Source organism: Guillardia theta (genome assembly GCF_000315625.1).
Source record: "Guillardia theta CCMP2712 unplaced genomic scaffold GUITHscaffold_4, whole genome shotgun sequence".
NCBI lineage: Eukaryota > Cryptophyceae > Pyrenomonadales > Geminigeraceae > Guillardia > Guillardia theta.
Window position 1 is genome coordinate 667,254 of NW_005434670.1, and position 18,357 is coordinate 685,610.

At 53.5% G+C, this 18,357-nt stretch overlaps 5 protein-coding genes across 5 annotated transcripts; 3 read left to right on the plus strand and 2 right to left on the minus strand.

The window, feature by feature from the left end:
* Positions 1–427: 427 nt before the first annotated feature.
* On the plus strand, positions 428–1,426 carry GUITHDRAFT_91782 (hypothetical protein). The gene is made up of 6 exons (XM_005841032.1): positions 428–463; positions 511–652; positions 700–759; positions 806–1,123; positions 1,171–1,260; positions 1,311–1,426. Exons 1-6 carry the CDS (start codon positions 438–440, stop codon positions 1,362–1,364), a joined length of 690 nt encoding a protein of 229 aa, XP_005841089.1. The 5' UTR covers positions 428–437; the 3' UTR covers positions 1,365–1,426.
* A 1,083-nt stretch (positions 1,427–2,509) lies between these two features.
* On the minus strand, positions 2,510–3,220 carry GUITHDRAFT_63706 (hypothetical protein; the record flags this gene model as incomplete). The annotated part of the gene is made up of 1 exon (XM_005841033.1): positions 2,510–3,220. A coding segment is annotated over one exon (711 nt), but the record flags the coding sequence as incomplete, so codon positions are not given.
* Positions 3,221–7,060: 3,840 nt separating this feature from the next.
* Positions 7,061–10,510, minus strand: DSL1 (Centromere/kinetochore protein zw10; the record flags this gene model as incomplete). The annotated part of the gene is made up of 19 exons (XM_005841034.1): positions 7,061–7,081; positions 7,135–7,195; positions 7,249–7,306; positions 7,354–7,403; positions 7,526–7,587; positions 7,630–7,748; positions 7,791–7,833; positions 7,875–7,932; positions 7,979–8,056; positions 8,104–8,204; positions 8,240–8,289; positions 8,338–8,380; positions 8,426–8,485; positions 8,534–8,632; positions 8,799–8,909; positions 9,016–9,189; positions 9,247–9,393; positions 9,446–9,513; positions 9,559–10,510. The coding sequence occupies 19 exons, from the start codon at positions 10,508–10,510 to the stop codon at positions 7,061–7,063; spliced, it is 2,355 nt and encodes a 784-aa protein (XP_005841091.1).
* An 808-nt stretch (positions 10,511–11,318) lies between these two features.
* Positions 11,319–12,233, plus strand: GUITHDRAFT_150154 (hypothetical protein). The gene is made up of 4 exons (XM_005841035.1): positions 11,319–11,790; positions 11,837–11,921; positions 11,972–12,022; positions 12,078–12,233. Exons 1-4 carry the CDS (start codon positions 11,675–11,677, stop codon positions 12,132–12,134), a joined length of 309 nt encoding a protein of 102 aa, XP_005841092.1. The 5' UTR covers positions 11,319–11,674; the 3' UTR covers positions 12,135–12,233.
* On the plus strand, positions 12,234–12,972 carry GUITHDRAFT_150155 (hypothetical protein; the record flags this gene model as incomplete). The annotated part of the gene is made up of 1 exon (XM_005841036.1): positions 12,234–12,972. A coding segment is annotated over one exon (281 nt), but the record flags the coding sequence as incomplete, so codon positions are not given.
* Between the last annotated feature and the right edge of the window lie 5,385 nt (positions 12,973–18,357).

Here is an 18,357-nt window from a genome sequence, read left to right on the forward strand (position 1 = left end):
TGTACATCTAGGGGTACTCTTGTGGCTTATGAGTGGGTAGGGGTAGTAGAGTTTTCATCATGAGGTGGGGTGGGAATGTCCTTCTGGAAATCGGCGACATGAGAGCGCAACTGTGGCATGCAGGAGAGAACCGAAGGAGAAGGATAAGTGTGTGACAGAATGGCTGAGGAGGAACGTTGTGAACAGTCAAGATGAAACGTATGCATCAGAGTTTGCAGAAGAAACAGGCGATATCAGCAGCAAACAGACAGAGAAGGGGTGAAGAAAGTGAGGGGTGTAGACTAATTGTCTGTTGGGTGTTTTGAGGTATGTTGGCCCATCCGTGTGTTTGTTTATGGTAAGACAATCAGAAGATAGAAATCAATTTGAACGGCTTCTGTCTCAACCTCTCGTGTCAGCCTCTGGTTGGGTGGCTCACAATTGAATCAGGTTGCACTATGTTCAGGCAAGGAAACAAACTCAGGTGTTTCATCATTCTCTTCTAATCACATCGAGCTCATCCTATCATAGCACAAGCATCTCCCGCTTGTCGACTCTCGCTTCGCGAGCAGCAGGCGTCAGGGCCAAGTCAACCCTCCCATCTTTGCCATACGATTTCGGTGCCCTCGAGCCAGTCGTCAACTCTGAGATCATGACGCTGCACCATGGAAAGGTTTTTGCGCTGACTCGTGCCGATCCGTCATCGTGACATGCTTTCAGCACCATGCTACATACGTCAACAACCTCAACGCCGCCTTGGAGAAAATGTCGGATGCCATGGTGGGCTAGTTGAGGTAGAGCGCTGGTTGATGACCGCGCGATGCAGGCCAAGCAGGACTATGCTACCATGATTGCGTTGCAAGGAGCCATCCAGTTCAATGGAGGTGGTCACCTCAACCACTCCATCTTCTGGCAGAACTTGTGTCCGGTCAAGGACGTCGTCGCTCCCTCTGAGGCCAATCCCGAGTTGGCAAAGGCCATCGAGGGCCAGTGGGGCTCCCTCGACAACTTTAAGACAGAGTTCAATACCAAGACAGCGGCCATTCAAGGATCCGGCTGGGGTTGGCTGGGATACAACAAGCAGTCCAAGAAGCTCGAGATCGCCACGTGCGCGAACCAGGACCCTCTGGTCATGAAGGGACTGGTAGAGGATCAGCAATGCCGTGGGCTGGCCTGACGCCTCTTCCTCAGGTTCCCCTCCTCGGTATCGACGTGTGGGAGCACGCGTATTACTTGCAGTACAAGAACGCAAGACCTGAGTACTTGAAGCAGATCTGGCAGGTGGAGTTGTGTGATGTGCGCACTGCGTGCTCGGCCTGACCTCACGGCAGGTGGTGAACTGGAAGGATGTAGCTGCCCGCTATGAAGCGGCCAAGAAGGCTTAGAGGAGGAGGAGGGACGAGAGCTTCGATAGCAACACGTTCTATAAACCTGAATGTGCAAGACTACATCGAGACATCCACAGAGGACAACCCCCCCGATCTGAAACTCGGCAGGAGGTTTCTCATGCGTTCTAGTCTCTGGTGCAGCTCGAAAGAGAGCGCAGCCTTGAACTCTGCGAACTGATCGTTGAGCTCGGAGACCTGGTGGAGGAGAGTCAGTGACCGGAGAGATGAATGTAGGCATCGGATACAGCATCGTTGACGTTGCTTCGATCCCTTCCCTTCCGATACTCGTCCTCCTAGTTTGAAGCTTGTGAGTGGAGGGGATGGGAGGGATGTTGGGAGGCAAGACAACACAGATGTTTGCTGGTGCAGCACGGGGAGGAGGGGAGGAGGGCAAGGAAGGGAAGGAGGAACGTTGCAGAGTTGTTCTACCAGCATCATCATCTCCGTGTCAAGGTCCTCAACCTCTTCCTCTGCCGATCTGCTTGCGCCTGCACCTGCGTCACGAACGAGAAGCAGCAGAGGGCGGGGAAGGAGCGTCAGGGGACTAGATTACCTTTTCGTCCAGCTTTGGTTGAGATCTTCTTTCCACGCTTGAGAACGTTCCCAAACCAGGAGGAATCAAGGCTGACCTCCTCCTCCTCTTCCACGATCTCGCTGATGTCTGTGACAACAGCAGCCGCGCACACGGCAGCAGCAACATCATCTGACGATTTGGTGGACGGCATGAAGTGCGGAGAGCAAGGGGCAGAGGCATCAGTCCTCTTGAGCTCCCAGGCTTGCACAGCAGCCATGAAGGCGGAGCAGAAGGAAGCAAACTTGGCACAGAACTGCATCTGCGAGACCTTGGAGCTCTCACCATACAGCTTCCTGGTCTCGAGAAAGAGAGAGTTCACTGCCTCCACATCCCCCACGATCGTTTGCAGCTTCTCCTTGGCTGCTTCGACGAACTCGGGAAGCCTGACTGATAGAGGGTCGTCAGGAGCCGCCAGGGAGATCTCGTGCTCCATGGACGCCAGGCCTTGCCGGAGATGCGCCACGTGCTCGAGGACGAGGGGGAGGGACACCTTGGTGCTGGGCTCCAGGTGTTTGAGCTCCGCCGCAAAGCTAAGGATGCTCTCTTGCCCGGAGGAAGCGAGCTGGGCCACCAGGTAGTCCAACAGGGTGCAGACTGTACCATCCTTGTCCACGTTGGACCGCATGTTCGAGACCTGCTCTAGAGCATCCAGGCGGAAGCCTCCGGCATTGCCCATGCTCGTCCCGAAGTTCATGAAGTTGCCGATGGCCAGCAGGTTCTCCAGCACCTGGTGCAGCCCCTTGCAGTCCTTGAGCTCGAGCAGGGCGAGGCGGAGGGTCGAGATGCCCGACGTTGCCTCCTGCCAACGATCCTCGAAGCTCTTGACGAACTCAAACACGCTCAGCCTCTCCCTGTACCTCGGGACTGAAAGGATCTCGAGGAAGAAGCGCTCGGCTATCCCGAGGTCTCGCGCATCTCCATCGAAGGCCCTCAGCATCTCCATCTCCTCGTCCGTCGGCACGTACTGCTTCAGTGACGCCACGTCATCAAGGGTGAGCACGTCGGCATCGAGCTCGACCACAGCCTCGCGGATCTTGCGGAGGGAGCAGCGGAACTTGGAGAGCATGATGCCGATGTTCTGAGCTCGACGGAGATCGAGGAGGGAATATCGCTGCCTGCTCTTCTTCCCATCCCCGTGCCCATTCCTCGCTGCCTCCGATGGCTCACCGTCAACCCCCGTCCTACTGGCTCGATGGAGGGACTTGTGCCGTTTCTTGATGCAGAAGAGAGTCTGGAGCCTGTCGGCATCGATGGCAGCAGAGGCGCTCGCTCGATACATCTCCTTGCTCTTCCTCCATACCGACTGCTCGCACTCGTGCAGCGGCAGCTTGCTCCAGTGGAAGGGTTTCATCGTCACGCTGGGCGCGGGTCCCTCATACTCTCGGGATGCTTGTAGATGCTTCCCCATGTTCGCAGCATGCGGGTCGGACATAGGGGGAGGGGGAGGGGGAGGAGGAAGACTTGACGGAGCACCTGGTAGTGGAGGGGGAGGGAGGGGGAGGAGGAGGAGCACCGAGAAGAGGGGGAGGAGGTGGTGGCGGTGGTGGAGGGGGAGGAATATTGTTCAGCGAGCCAGGAGGAGGAGGAGGAGGGGGAGGAGGAGGAGGTGGTGGTGGTGCATCCGATGGCGGCAAACCAGCAGAATCTTGCGGGGGCTCCTCGCCTGCCACATTGCTCTTTTGATTGATGTCGCTGCAATCTGTGCCTGGGCGTGAGAACCACAAAGAGCTCAGCGGCAACTTCACCTGCTCCCTCCTGCTCCCAACCCTGAGCAGCCCCAGGCTCTCCCTCCTGCTCGCCTCTCGATCCTCTGTAACAGAACTCCTCTGCAAAGCAGATCTTGTCAAGGGATGCCTTCTCGGGGCTCAAGGAATCAACAGCTGGAGGAAAAGAAGCAGAAGGGGGGGAGGGGGAGGGGGGGGGGGGGAAGGCGCCACAGTACGTCAGGATGAGGGAGGAGGTCGTGGTACGGACATCTCGTGAACTTCACCTTCCAGCGCTCTCCGAGGACCGACGAGGGCGGATGCTGGCACTGTGCTCGACTGCGAAAGAATCTCGTCGCCCTCCCCACTCGCTGCGTCCATTCCGGCAGCATGCGACGAGCTCCCTTCTTCCTCGATCCTCAGGCAGCCAACAGAGTCAGGAGAAGCGCCAAGCTGGCCCTCATAGTCCGCCATCTTCTGCTGGAGCTGCAGCCAGCTGACAGGCTCCAGGTTGGAGGAGGAAGGTATTGGCCGAGCGGAGGCAGAGGAAGAGCTGCCAAAGGTCGAGGAGTGGGTATGGCCCAGGGGCAGAGCAAGAGACTCGATCGTCGACTCGATCCTCTGGAATATGCTCCCCATGGATGCTGTCGCGCTGCCCAACAGATCTTGCGGATCGAACCGCACTCGAGAAAGCTCCTCGTCCTCCTCCTCTTCGACCTCAGCCCGCACAGAGCCGCCGTCCCGCTCCGCACTATGATCCTCGCCAGCGGTCTCCGTGCCTCCCTTGTCTCTCGGGGATTCACAGGTCACTTTCTTCCTCCGAATCAACAAGTTGGCCTTGTTGAGGATGGAAAGAAGGTTGTAGCGCTCATCCCTCCTGATCTCCTTCATGACCAGGCTCCTCCAGTGCAGCAGCTTGCTGCTCGTCTCCTCCCCTTCCCCGTCCCCGAGGCTCTTGGGCTCGTCCCCTTGAGAGGCTCTCCTCCTGGAACGACGCTTCCTCCTCGACCTCTCTGCCTTCAGTCGCTCCGCAACCGCAACCAGCTCCTCCATCTCCCGCGTCGTTGAGCTCAAGAAGCTAATCAGCTCCTGCAACCGTTCACGTCACATCTTTTCCCGTCTACCCCTCCTCTCATCCAGTATACGACCCCTCCACTCATGTCTCTCCTCCGAATCCCTCCCGCTCTAAAAACAAGGTGGTCCTCTTACCTCTTGTCTCGCCTCTGCCCTCGTGCGCGGAGCTCCTGTCTCCTGCTCATTCAGCTTCGTCCAGAGGACTACCTGAGGAAGGGGCCTCGACAACGTGGGAGCAGGGCAAGAAGGGAGTGTCGGGCGGATTGTAGCGGACGGGTGCTTCACAGTCTTGTGCGGAGAGCTGGAGGCAGACAATACGACTTTTGCTCCACATCTTCTTTCCGTCTCCCCTTCCCCTTCATCCTGCCCTTCGTGCAGCATCCTGCTGACGTCAGCGTGCCGAGCGGCAGGAAGAATGCGATGAATGGCGAGAGGAGGCACGAAAGGATGTCCGTTGGCCTGAAATTACCGTCATGACATGCTGCATGCCTCCTCCCCAATGACAGACATTCCCCATATGGGACAAGAACTTATGAAAGCTTACCGCTTTCATAAGTTCTTCAGTGGCATGTTGCGTATCGAGAAACGTGTCTTGCTGGTCGGACTCCACCGGGCCTCCGGCTTCTACGCTAAAATCGCGTCCGTCGCCCTGCCGGTCCAGCTCAGCAGGGGTGAGGCGGGAGCGACTCCTCCACCTCTTGCGGCAAGGGGGCGCGACATCGTTCGCCTCGATCAACAGCTTTGTAGGATGGAGCAGGTTCGTCATCCAGCTCGTGCGAGGAGAACTTGGCGCTGAACCAGCCGCGTCATTCACCCCCGACCAGTCACAAGGAAGGCAACGGCACCTGACAAACGACTGCAGCTTCTGGAAGACTTCGCACTCAGTGACCCACCTGAAGTCACAAGCTCAGTTCATCCTCGTTCGACCTGACTTGCCTCGGGTACATGAGTTTGCTATCCGTGTAGGCGACAAGAGACAGACTGTACTGACTCGCCGACCTTCAATTCTGTCATTCCGTCCCTCCAACCATCATCGTCGTCACCTCGCCCGCGGGGACGCCAGGATGGTTTGAACCCGAGGGTCCTGATCGTACTTTGAATTCTCAAGGCGACTACGAACCACCCACCTGAGCTCTTTCGCACACCCATGAAGTAATCTTGTACAGCGTCTTGCCTCCCCTTCCTCCACGAGCCCATTCAAAGGTTTTGCCTGTATCACACAGGTCAGCCAGCGGCAGCAGATTGTCAGACAAAGTACCTCCCAAGACGATGAGAGCATCGATTGTTATCTTCAGCGGCCCCTGCTACTATCTTTCAGACTTTCAAAGTCATACCATTCTCTCAGACATACAGCAAGATCTTGCTCTCTGCAGGAATGTTGAATTTCATCGTCATCGTCTTCTGTGTTCTTATGTCAAACAACCCAGATGCTCTCCCGACAGAGACATTCACCTGAGTCGATGGACATTTTGCTTTTCTTCTCTAACAATCAAGTGGTTCAGTCAGTTGCACCAATAAGGGACGAACCATCTGCGCCGAACATTCACTTGTTATTACAACGTGAAAGTATTGAAATTCCAACAAACAGATCAAGAGGTGAGGGCCAGCATACAAAAGTCGAAAATGGACTCGTCTATACAAGAACTCATCGGTCTGAAGATCTAAAGAGCTACCAGACATCCCCCACCCCTTCAGTGACCAAATCTGCGACGAAGAATCTGACGAAACCGATCCAACACAACATAAATGAGAGGCCAGTCACCCAGGGTAAAAAGAGGATAAAATTTGATTGAAGCATGTTGATGATGGATCTAAAATCAGACACGTTTCATCGTAGAAAAAATGGTTGTCAAAAATTGGTGCGCAGTGGCCTACAATGTATTGCGTCACAGTGATTATGACGGAGATGCGTTGGTGATACTGATACAGAAAGGGATATGGTACAATAGTGCATGGTGTTGGGCTCAGCGTCGAGAAGGATGATGGAAGGATGGGTAGAGTCAGAAGATGGTGTGAAGAGAAGTGAGGGAGATGGTGTGTTCATCGTTCGCCGTCTCTCCTTCATGGCTGCCGGCGCTGCAGCCAGTTCTCCCCTGCCATGAAGGTTCAAAATGATACGGTGAGAGTTGAGTAAAAAAAAGGGGACCCGATCTTGTATTTTTAATTTTACACGGATAAAAAGAATACGGAATTGTGACGTGAGTGACCCCTCCCGAGCACTTCATTAGTACCGGTACCACTGGTGGGAATCTTTTGTTTTTTTTACGGATTCGCTCGAGTTCCCCTTCTGACTCTTTTTTTGTTCCACCCGGCCCTCATTTCTTTTTTTCTTTTACAGGTTGTCATGACAGCAGCCTGATGATCTGAAAAGCGCAGCGATCAACATGCCGGAGGGAGCGCCGGCAATGAGCGTTACCTGCTGCCTCTTCTCGCTCTGCGGGAACAAGGAGACCACGAGAGCCTCGACCTCGACGTTCCTTTGCGACATGCTAACTCAAAGATACTGCCTGCAACAGTCGAGAAAGGCTACCTGAACATAGTCAAGGCCTCGGATTCCACCAGGTTGAGAAATTCTTCCACAGTCATCCCTTGGTGAAGTCAGTCAAGTTCATCAGTCGAAGGACATCGAGAGTACCGAGCAGGTCCAACAGCATCGAGAACTTGGGCTGGGAGGGAACAAACGCCCTGTGAGAGTGATCAGCAGCACAATCAGACGAGGGGCTCGAGGACAGCACTTCAAAGCGGATCTTGAAAGACTGGTAGCGCCAATCTGTATGCGGTGTCATGCAGGAAATGCCTCCATGTACCTCCTGACCTTGAGGAGATGATCGACCTTCGCAGCAGTCAAGACCTCCTGCAGCTCCTGCACCTGCAATTTGTCAAAGGAGGAGGAAAGAGGCGAGCGGCTTACCTTGTCCTGCGCGATGTCTTGAATGGAGAGGACGAAGCGAAGGAGGGCGTTGTAATAGTGGTTCAAGATGCAGCCAACGACCCGCCTGTAGAGTCCGACGGGTAGAGCTGGCTGAGCATCTGCTAGCATTCAGTGAAGTTCCTAGAGCAAGAAACAAGGACCGGGAGATCCTGGCCACAGTACGGACAGAGACAAGGACGATATCTGAAAACCTGTAAGCAAAGGAAACGATGAAACACGTTGACCTGGTGCTTGATCCGCTCGCAGGACGTTTGCAGGTGTTGCAGAACTTCATCATCCAGGCTGGACAGCAATAAATCATCGGTCCCAACAGTAGTCGCCCACCTACCTTCGGAACAGCTTCTCTGTTTCAAAGAGTTCGCATTCAATCATCTTGAATTGCTTTGTAGCAATCTTATCAAGATATCTGCAGCTCAAATCACCCTATCGGTTACATATTCTGCCAGGATCTACTTCGCAGCTTGTGCTCGTATCTTCCATATCAGATCAAAGAAAGAGAGGTCGGCGACTTGACAGCCGTTTCCAGTCTTGGACAAGACCGTCCTCCACGATGGCTGTGGAATATTTTCGTTAGAAAAGTTTCTGTTACCAACGTCGCGATCACTTGTAGCAAGGCGATGGCGTTTGCGATGTACATGGCTGTTCGGGAAGTGTCAGTTGTGACCAGGTTGAGCCCCTTCAACCTACCATCGTTATGGAAACCGACTGCTAGGATGTCCAGTTGCTCCACCTAGTCTAATCTGAGCAACTCATCTCTGAATCGGACGAGCTTCACCTTCTCCGAGAAGAGTTGCTCAGTTATAGCGAGATAAAGCTCGACTACGTCCCTGCTGGTCTAGCATGGCACGTGATTCAGTCCATGAATCATGCTGCCAAGCTTGACCTGAAGCAGCGCTTGTGCAAGGCCTGGAACATACTCCCCGCCCTCTTGATTCTTGGTGACCTCAGAACTGCAGGCCTCGTGAGCTTCTCTCAGAATTTCCTGCGAGGAAAGTGAGCGACGAAGTCAAAGGTTATTGACAGGGAACATGTAGGACAGCGAGGACATCGATAGAGCTGGACGTGACTTGACACGCGGGGAAACCACAGTCAGCAGCCTCCAACTCTTTTATGCTGCCGTCAGTCAGAGCTGGATCCTTTGACGTCACAGCTTTCTTCTTCGACGCCTCCAGATCCTCCTTGCAAGGCTGTCCAAGCACTCTCATGCTCGCAACGAGATCATGCGTCTGGCAGAGACGATTTTTGAGGTTGGCGCGGGTCTGATGAGAAAGAATGAGGTGAAGAAATTAGCATCACAGAGGATTTAGCCGGGAAAAGGAAGGAGTTAACGAATAAAGGAGAAGTCGGACCGACTCAAACCATTACCTGCTCCACATGTGCAAGTTGACGCTTCTTGATGAACAACTCAGGGACGGATGAGATTGTTCTGTCAAAGACTGAAGGGTCGATGCTATCTAACCCTTGAATGCTCCCTTTCTTGTTTGCTTTGACATGCTGCATGAAGTCGCGACTGCAAGACTGGACAAGTTCAAAGTGTTTCTGCAGTCAGACATCATTCCATGAGATCCCAGTGACACGATCAACATCACGATCAACCTTGAAGTTTCCAGACTCAACGGGAAATCCGAACATCAAGTTTGAAGAGAGCTTGCTTTCAAAAAGCATCCACATCCTTTCGGCTGCGAGCTTTTGCCAGTCTTGCTTGAATGCTTGTTTCGAATCCAGCAACCCGACGTCGAAGACCTCAAAAAAATAAGTCACACTCTTTCAGCCAGGACAAAGCAAATTCAATTACAAACGTCAGAGCGAACTGCAGTGCCATTTCAGACTCCACAAACTTCGAGCGGACGTCTTTGACTTCCTCTTCGCTCGTGCTATGAGTGAGAATCAGCCTAGTCGTCCTCCTACCAGAACCCTCTCCCTTCCCTCCAGACTCCTTCATGATCTCTGACTCTACTGAGATCGCACCCTTGCCTTCAAATACCGGGGAGAAGAAGTTCTCGAGACCCTGAAGAACGAGCTCGAACTGCTCCCTACCACCTCCCACCTTGGTTACCCTTCCTCCGGACTCGTCCTCATACGCATCCAGCATCTCCAACGCATCGATAGCGAAGCAGATGCCACTGCCGGCTTTCAAGAGGATCGGGACTAGTTCTTTCTTCTTCAGGGAGAGTAAAGCTTCGTTGGGCAAGCCTCCATGGCACATCCTCATCTCCGACTTGTCAAAAACAACGTTGTTGGCAATGTACGCCCGCAAAACAGCCCGGAGTTTCTTGGCTATTTCCCTCAGCACAGGATTCACCACCTTCACTACATTCGGTGTCTTGCCTTGCAGTCTTGGCAGCCCATCAAGATATGTCTTAACACCGAGAAGTTCAACGGCGAGTGAACGCAAAGACTTGGCATCGTCTCGTCCTTCCTCCAGTTCAGCTTGAAACGTCTCACAAAACGTGTATATAGAAAGAATCCTCTCAAGCCACTTGTGCTTTTCCTCCTCTTTCTTGAGCTCTTCAGCTATTGCCTGCGCTTCTTGTTTCTTGTTCTCGAGTTCTGTTAGGGCACCTTCTGCAGCTGCAAGGTGCTCGAATGCCAACGTTGAGTTCTCCGCTATGATCCCTGACGCGATCTTCCGGTACTCCATCATCTCTTTGTCATGAGTCTCAACGAATGACTCAAGCGACTCATTGGCCTCCTTCAACTTGCCTTCTATCGCCGCCAGGTCCGCGACGACCACTGACGGGAGCTCGTCAGCCCTGCAGGTCTTGAGCTTGAGATCCAGGCCCAGACCATTGCTCTCCGCCTGCTTTGCAATCTCTCGAGCAGCAGACAGGAGGAGCTCCATCGAGCCATCGACGACCATGGCCGACCGATCTGGATAAGGAACAAACAGGTCAGTGAGCGTCTCGACTGGTGGACTCTGAATGGATCCCGATAAAGAGTTGCAGGAGCAGGGATGACATCAACTAGGCTCTCTTGCACACCCTGCCTGCCTCTTGTCCTCTCCCTCCCGCTCCTTGTCAATCTCTGATCTCTCCCTCTCCAGCAATGTGCATGCTCATCTTTCATGGAAATGACCGCGCATGATGGCTGACCTTGAGGGCCTGGACTCCGAGCCTGAGTCCACGGCATGATTTCAAAACAGGCTGGCCCCGGGCCGGGCGGGCCGTCGCCGCCGCGCCGGGCCGCGGGCCGGGCCCGGCGGACCGCGGCCGGGCGGCATCAAGCCGGCTGGCTTGAGGCCCCAGCAAGTACCGGGCCCTCGCTGACTGGCCGAGCGGCCAGCCTGTGAGTGGGCCAGAGGCTCGGCTCGGATAAGGGTTGCGCCGCCCTATCTTGGATCATCGGAGTCGGATGGTGCCTTAGCCAGTGCGCCGCAACTTGTAACTGGCCTGAGTGACAATTTCGGCGGATCCGCAAAACTTGAAGCTAGGCTTGCTTGCTAGGCTTCAATGTGCTAAGTTGACTCGCCGGAACTCATCTGAAAATTCGGAACTTGAAGCAACCGTACGGTCACGTTCCCGCTGAGAGGCTGCCTGGCACGGTCCGACGGTCCGGTCAGCCCGGGCCGGCCCCCCGGGCCGCCGGGCCCGGAAGTTAAGATCAGCCTGTTACAAAGCGGTTACACCGTAAGGTGTTTGCCGCTCAATTCGTTATCAGATATGCGGGTGCGCCAGGCATGCCGGTCCCCTCGCTCTGCCAGCCATGCAGAATTTCCATCCCACACCTGTATCTCCTCGCTCCACCGGACCTACTCGATCTCGTTCTTGTCCTCTCTGCCCTGCTTCTCCTCCTTCCCCTCATTGATCTTCCTGCTCGCCTGCCTGCGAGAATCCGCAGCAGAGACGGTCAGCTGTACATACTCAACCTCAGCTGGATACTTCAGCGAGAGCTCTTGTCTGAATGGTTCGACGACTGTCCAGTACTTCAAGGTAACAGGAGTCATCCTCGCTGACTTCATGACCGGAACTCGACAGGTTGCGATTCAAGCTCCCGCGCAGCAATCGTACACAACGCTGATCTCACCATGTACCTCTCGCTCTTTGCTGCATCCTCTGACCTTGCTTCGTCTCCAGCGGATGCTACATGCTCAGGTCAAGACTCGCAGTTCGTATGCACCGCTCCAGTGAACAACATTGTGAGGTATCTGACAAGACCTGATGTAAGCATCCTGTGAATTTGGAACCAGCTACCAAGTGTACGTGGGAGAAGGGTGCCTGCCGAACAGCAACAACAACAACTGGGCTGACATGAGCAACAGATTCTCAAAACAGGTTATCTCCTTCAACTTCTCCAATGCCCCATGGTGATGCCGACTGTACAGATCACGATTTGCAAGCCGTGTCGCAGAAACAACTACTGGATAGGAATCAAGGTAGGATAAGATTGGAGTGTGCTTCTGTTTCAGTCAGTGACGAGTGGCTTGGAAGCTCTTGGATCCAACAATGAATTGCAACTTTAAGCTTTATGTGCCGAAGCTAGTGTGAGTGCGGTTCTTTACTTTGAAAGCGCCTTTGACTGCAGGAGAAGGAAAGACGCAGGTTCTAGTACCACGTGCTCCTTTTTATCCTCAACCACAGATCAAGAAATGTATCCCTCTTATGGCATCTCAATTCCAACCAGCGTGATCATTGTCAACAGCAAAACTCAGCCTGTCTGCAACGCCGGACTTCTACGAGGTTGTCACGTTTCGCTCAAGCCGAGAGGCATTAATCTGTGGCTAGGCCCCGAGAATGGGTGTCCAGTGCCTCCGGCAGGCTTCATGTGCCTGTTTGGCGTCTGCCGCCCATGGCTCTGGCCCGTGATGATCTTGATATGCATGTGCATTGCTGGACTGATTGGCCTCAGGTTATTGCGCTGCTCATAGGGTTAGTTCCATGCCTCGCGGAGACTTGCGTCATCGTCTACTTCCATCGCAAGTGAGAGCAGGGAGCTGCTGCCAGACATGGTGAGGGTGGTGAGACAGGTTGCGGGCTCGGATCGACGCCGAGAAGTCCGGCTACGAGGACCTCCCGTCCAACTACAGCAACGAAGTGCGTTGAACTGCCGGCCGGTGTTGATGACATCACAGTCATTGCACAGGTCGTTGTGGACGAGAACAAGATGGATGTCGATTCAGACGATGACAATGTTCCTTGACTTCGCTCGTGTGATGATGGTGACTGTTGCGCAGTTGCCTGACGCCCTGCCACCGACATTTTTCGTCACGGGCGCAGACGATTGAAGGGCTGTTGTCAGGACGAGCGTGTACACGTACTGTAAGATTGTACATCACATTTACTTCAAATTGTATATTATTCAATTACATTGTCCAATTTTTTGTTGATTCCTTGGAGATCTCGCTGATGAGTTTTGTTTGCCCCTGGTAGACGCAACAAATGTTTCCCTGTTGACTCAGTTCTATCGATGCTGATAGAATGTGTACGTGCTACTGAGCTGGTTCGATCGATGCTGATAGAATGTGTACGTGCTACTGAGCTGGTTCGATCGATGCTGATAGAATGTGTACGTGCTACTGAGCTGGTTCGATCGATACTGATAGAACGTGTACGTGCTACTGAGCTGGTTCGATCGATACTGATAGAATGTGTACGCGCCACTGAGCTGGTCCGATCGATACTGATAGAATGTGTACGTGCTACTGAGCTGGTCCGATCGATGCTGATAGAATGTGTACGCGCCACTGAGCTGGTTCGATCGATACTGATAGAATGTGTACGTGCTACTGAGCTGGTTCGATCGATACTGATAGAATGTGTACGCGCCACTGAGCTGGTCCGATCGATACTGATAGAATGTGTACGTGCTACTGAGCTGGTCCGATTGATACTGATAGAATGTGTACTGCCGACAACTCCATGGCTTGAACCCCTTATGGACGAGCGTCTTGAAGGGAAGGAAGACCTGGAGGCAGCGCAAGGTGACTGAGGGCAGATACAACGACACACGAGCAAAGGTCACCCTTCAAAGTTCTCCACGTTGAGAACACGGTTGAGCTTCCAAGGCAGCGAGTGCTTAGGGAAGGCACGCGGAGGATCGTTGAGAGGCTCTAGCAGGGGGTCGTAGGAGGAAGGGGCTGGTTGCTTCGTCCGTTTGAACGAGCCCCTCCTGTCAAACGTGCGGTCGGTCTGTGAGCCTGAAAGATAACCTGCCATGGCGTGAGGGAGGGGCGACGAGGACAGTGAGGTCGCACCCGAGGGTTTGAGGGACTCAGAGAGGGAGAGGGGATGCACAGCGAGATGCCGGAAGTCGTGAGTCATCCACCTCGACGTCGCCAGCGGCACGGCATCGAACCTGCCCGATGAGCTGACCTTGAGCAGAGACAGCTTCGGCAGGGACGGCAGCAAGGGCTTTCTCAGTATCCCATCAATTTTGTCCGCGATGGTGTCTTGCCTTGGCATCGAGAGTTCCGATGCGACGGGCACGAAGGTCACGCTGATGTTGAGCTGCAGCTTCTTGTGCTTGTACGCATTGTGCAGTGGTACGAGCTGCATGCTGACAGGAGATAAGGCTGACATCGACAGCAACATGCTCAGGCTCTGCTTGATATGCCCCACAACCATGCTCGTGTCCTTGTCTTCCACAAGGAGGGAGAACTCTACAACCTGGTCGAGACTCTCCACGAAGAACAACAACTTCTCGTTGATGAAAAACTCCGAGGAGCCCATCAGCTTCTTCGTCTCTCGTTCTGTCGTGTCTCCGATCTTCACCGCGACACTCACTTCCCTTCTCTTGTTGGCTGTATGCTCTTCCAGATGGACACTCGCTAGGTCAACTGTTACCTGCCCTCGGCCTGTTTGCGTCCTCACCTCCTCTTTTTTCTCTCCATGGCGCGACTCAACTCGTGACGACAATCTTGTTGCCATGGCAGCAAGTTCCCTTCCGTCTGCTGCAGAAGTACTCAGATTGTTGTTGCAAGGCTCCGACTGCTCGGCAGGAGCGACGCTAGGGGTCGCCTCGATGTCTTCGAGTGCCCATCGGTCCATGCCGAAGTGACCGACTCTCCTCCCGTCTAAAGTCCACAGGACGAGACTCTTCTTGTCGTGCTCAGCGCTAGAGACCAGGAGCTTCGTGGTCGAGACGTAGGCGAGGTTGTTCACGCTGCCGATATTTGCTTGCCAGCAGTACAGTTGGATGCAGGAATGATTGGATAGGGAGCGATCGTGCAGCAACACCTGGCTGATGTCCCAGACATACACTTGTCCGTGTTCGGTAGCGGTGAAGAGGAAGCTGTCAGTGGGGTCAACCTGCATGGCGAGCACTCCAGATCCTTGTTTGCTGGCTCGAAATGTGACATGTAGAGGATCTTTGAGCTGAGGATCCAACACGTGGACGTTCCCAGCAGAATCTCCCAGCAGACACAGGTTGTTGCTCTTGTTCAGCTTCTGCGAAGAGATAAACTTGAGGTCGTAAGAGAAGCACCTGTCACTCTCTGGCTCCAAGAAAATTGACTCCCTTGACGGGTCCCAGATGACAACCTGTCCGTCCCTTCGAGCAGCGACCTGCATGCCGCCATCAACAGTGATGCAACTTGACCAGATTTTTTCTCTGCTCACCACACTCAGATGTTCATCACTGCCGACCACCGCTAGACAAGTTTGAGGAGATGTGGAGAAATTTATTCCGAGCAACCTCGGCATGTCGATGATTCTTGTCTGGAAGAGAAGCGTCAGGAGAGCAGCAGGAGCCCCGCAAGGCTCTCACAGGCTTCACGTCTCGCTCGTAGGGTGATGGCATCCATTGAACGAAGTAACCCCCCCCGAAGCACGCGATCACTGACCGGAACCGCTTGTGCCGTCTGGTGATCTCCATGTCATGGATGGAGTTGACGCAGGTGCAGGAGTCTGAGATCAAGTTGTTCACGAGCGACCCGTTGCTGAAGTTGTAGAGCTGAACTGAGCCCTGCGACCATCCGACCATGAGGCGGCGGGAGGAGATGTCGAACGATCCGAACGCAACGGAAGGTTCTTCTATAGTCTCTTGAACAGACTCGCACATGAACTTAAAAGACTGCAGGCCTGTATCACAGTGCCATATGCTGACAAACCCTGTCTTGTCTACGGTCAAGAGGAGATCAAAGTGATCGTTGTACAGAAGCACCACCACATCTGCCTCGTGCGCTATCACTTTCTCTGATTCGCGCCGCAAATCCAGCGGCTTCACCCCATGAACTTTGATGTGATTGGTCGCGGTCACGAGGTGCATCTGCCCGGGGGGAACAAGGATACGACCGACCTTGTGGTTGATATCTGCGGGACTCTGATGGAGAGGATCGACCCGCGTGACTGGCGTCCTGCTGGCGATGTCCCATGCCACTATCAACCCCGAGCTGTCGAGGGAGAAGAGCACGTCTCGCACCTCGTGGAAGGCAAGGTCCACCAACCCGGCATTGTGGCCGAGCAGCTCCCCGCACAGCAGGTGCTTGCCGTCTCCGCTCACGTTGGGTCGCCACAGGTGGATGGTTCTCTCCAGACCTGCGCTAGCAAGCACGTTGTTGTGTCTCCCGCACCATTCCAGGCACTTGACGGCCGAGGGATGCCGCTGGTACGGCGACAAGAGCGTCATCGAGTCAAGAGAAGCCACTGCTATGGCGCCAGAGGAACCGGCGACAAGACAGACGCCCATGATACCCACGTCAGGCACAAACTTGACGGTGTTGCACCAAACTTCTCGTTCCCTCTCACTAGACGGGAAAACTTTGAGGCTCCTGTAGTTCACCAGCGAGTCAGAGAAGACATGAACAATATCCTGCTGGGATCTGTACGCCATGATATCATCTTCCGCTACCACATGAATGCTTCCATTGCTGTCTCCCCACACAAACCATCCTTCATGCTGCTTCTTCCCCTCGGCATTGACGTTGTCTGACCCTTCTCTTGACGGCAACAAGAAGGAAGTCAGCGCTGTCGGCCACTTGTTCTCGCACTCGAAGGTCAGAAAGTGCTTGAGCGTCGACGCGTCGTAGAGGCGAATCCTGAAGTCATCCAAGCCGATGGCGATGACGGGATGCTTCGAGAACGCCTGCCGACTGTCACATGCGGCAACGGAACCACGAGGCTGACCGTCATCGACAAGATCGTGTTGGTGCCAGAGATGCTGTCGGTCTGTCGAGAAAGCTTGGAAGACAAGGCGCTGTGGTTGAAGTTTGATGTCCGGACCTGCAGCACTCCGGCCTTGCACACAGACGCGAACATGGACAGTTGTTGTATGAACATGAGACCAATCACTTCATCGGGATGATGAAACGCGAGGTCAAGATCCTTGAAGCATGAGCATCATGACAATCACAGGAAAGCTCTCAGCACCTCTTCGACGCTTCCATCGAAGACAGCATCGCCCTTGGCTGGGGCACTCTCTTTCATTTGCATGTCCAAGACGAAATCAGCAAATTCATCCCTGCCATGTATCGTATCACCAAGAAGCATTCCAGATCAACACACAACCATGTCATCACTTCATCGCAATTGATGTCAATCTTGTTGAATAACAATTCAAGCTCCTTGAGAGGAAGCCTCAACACAGGAGCAAAAATCTGTAATCGTTTCAACTCTACCACCTTAGCTCAGTTGTACATACGATACCTTGACAAACTGATCTTTGTTGATGCCGGCCTGCGCTTTCGTGTTGAAGAGTGAAACTTCTCTGAACGTCTGCTGGAAAGGTAAAGAGACAACACTGACATCCCTCCCTGAGACTGACAGACCTCACTGAGAACCTTCATGTCTTCAACCGACAACTCAGTTAGGCTTCTTGCATCAGCGACTACTGAGTTTCTCTTTTTCCGGCGCATGTCTGAACGTCTTTTGGAGAGCGACGGGGAAGCAACGCCGAAGACAAACTCTGAGGACAGACATCAGAGAAATCTTATCGCACTCCCGTCTCGTACCGTTCAAGCTCATTCCTCCTGCCTTCATGATGATCATTTCGATTGCGCTGGCGAATTCATATTGTGAAAGTTCCTGCACATTCACAAGAAAGCATCACTGAATGGAATCATGACAGCAGTTGACTGACCTTAGAATCAAAGTCTGAAACAGCAGAATCATTGTTGACATACTTGAACACCTTGATCGCAGTCCTTTTGTCCAACGTGGAAGGGAGCAGCTTTGAATCGTCGAGGACATTGAGAAATTCTCTTTGGTTCATGCTTCTACGGGACTTTGACCTGTGAGATTTCTCAGTCTCACTGCTATTCAACAATCTATTCTCGTCTTGTTGCCATCTGAACTCGAAAGCATTCTCACCCGCTGTCTGCTTTTTGTGAGGAATATGCAGCATAAATCTTGTTGATGACTTCATGTGCAAACGCCTCATCCAATGAAGCAACGCTGTTGGAACCAGCATTCTTGCTTTGAGAGAGAATTTCCTGCCGTGAGGATATGTCAGATGCCGAGTCTCCAGCAAGGAGTGAGGTCAACCTGAGAAAGATAGTTGTAGTCTTCCACTGCCTGCTTCGCAAACAGTTGGAAATTGGAGATGACTTGACCTAGTTCAGGTCTTCCGAGTCTTGCGATTGAGATTTCCATCCTTATCTCGTCAGTTCGTCATCTCATGGCCTGCAGATATCGGCTGTCGGCTCATCGTTCATACTGTGGACGAGGCTGCGAGCCCAGTGGGCGGGAGGAGAGGTCAGAGCAAACAGACTCTCTCGCATCTCTTTGCTTGTTCTCAGTCACTGTTACTTGTCGATCTTTGTTTGCAGCATGACTG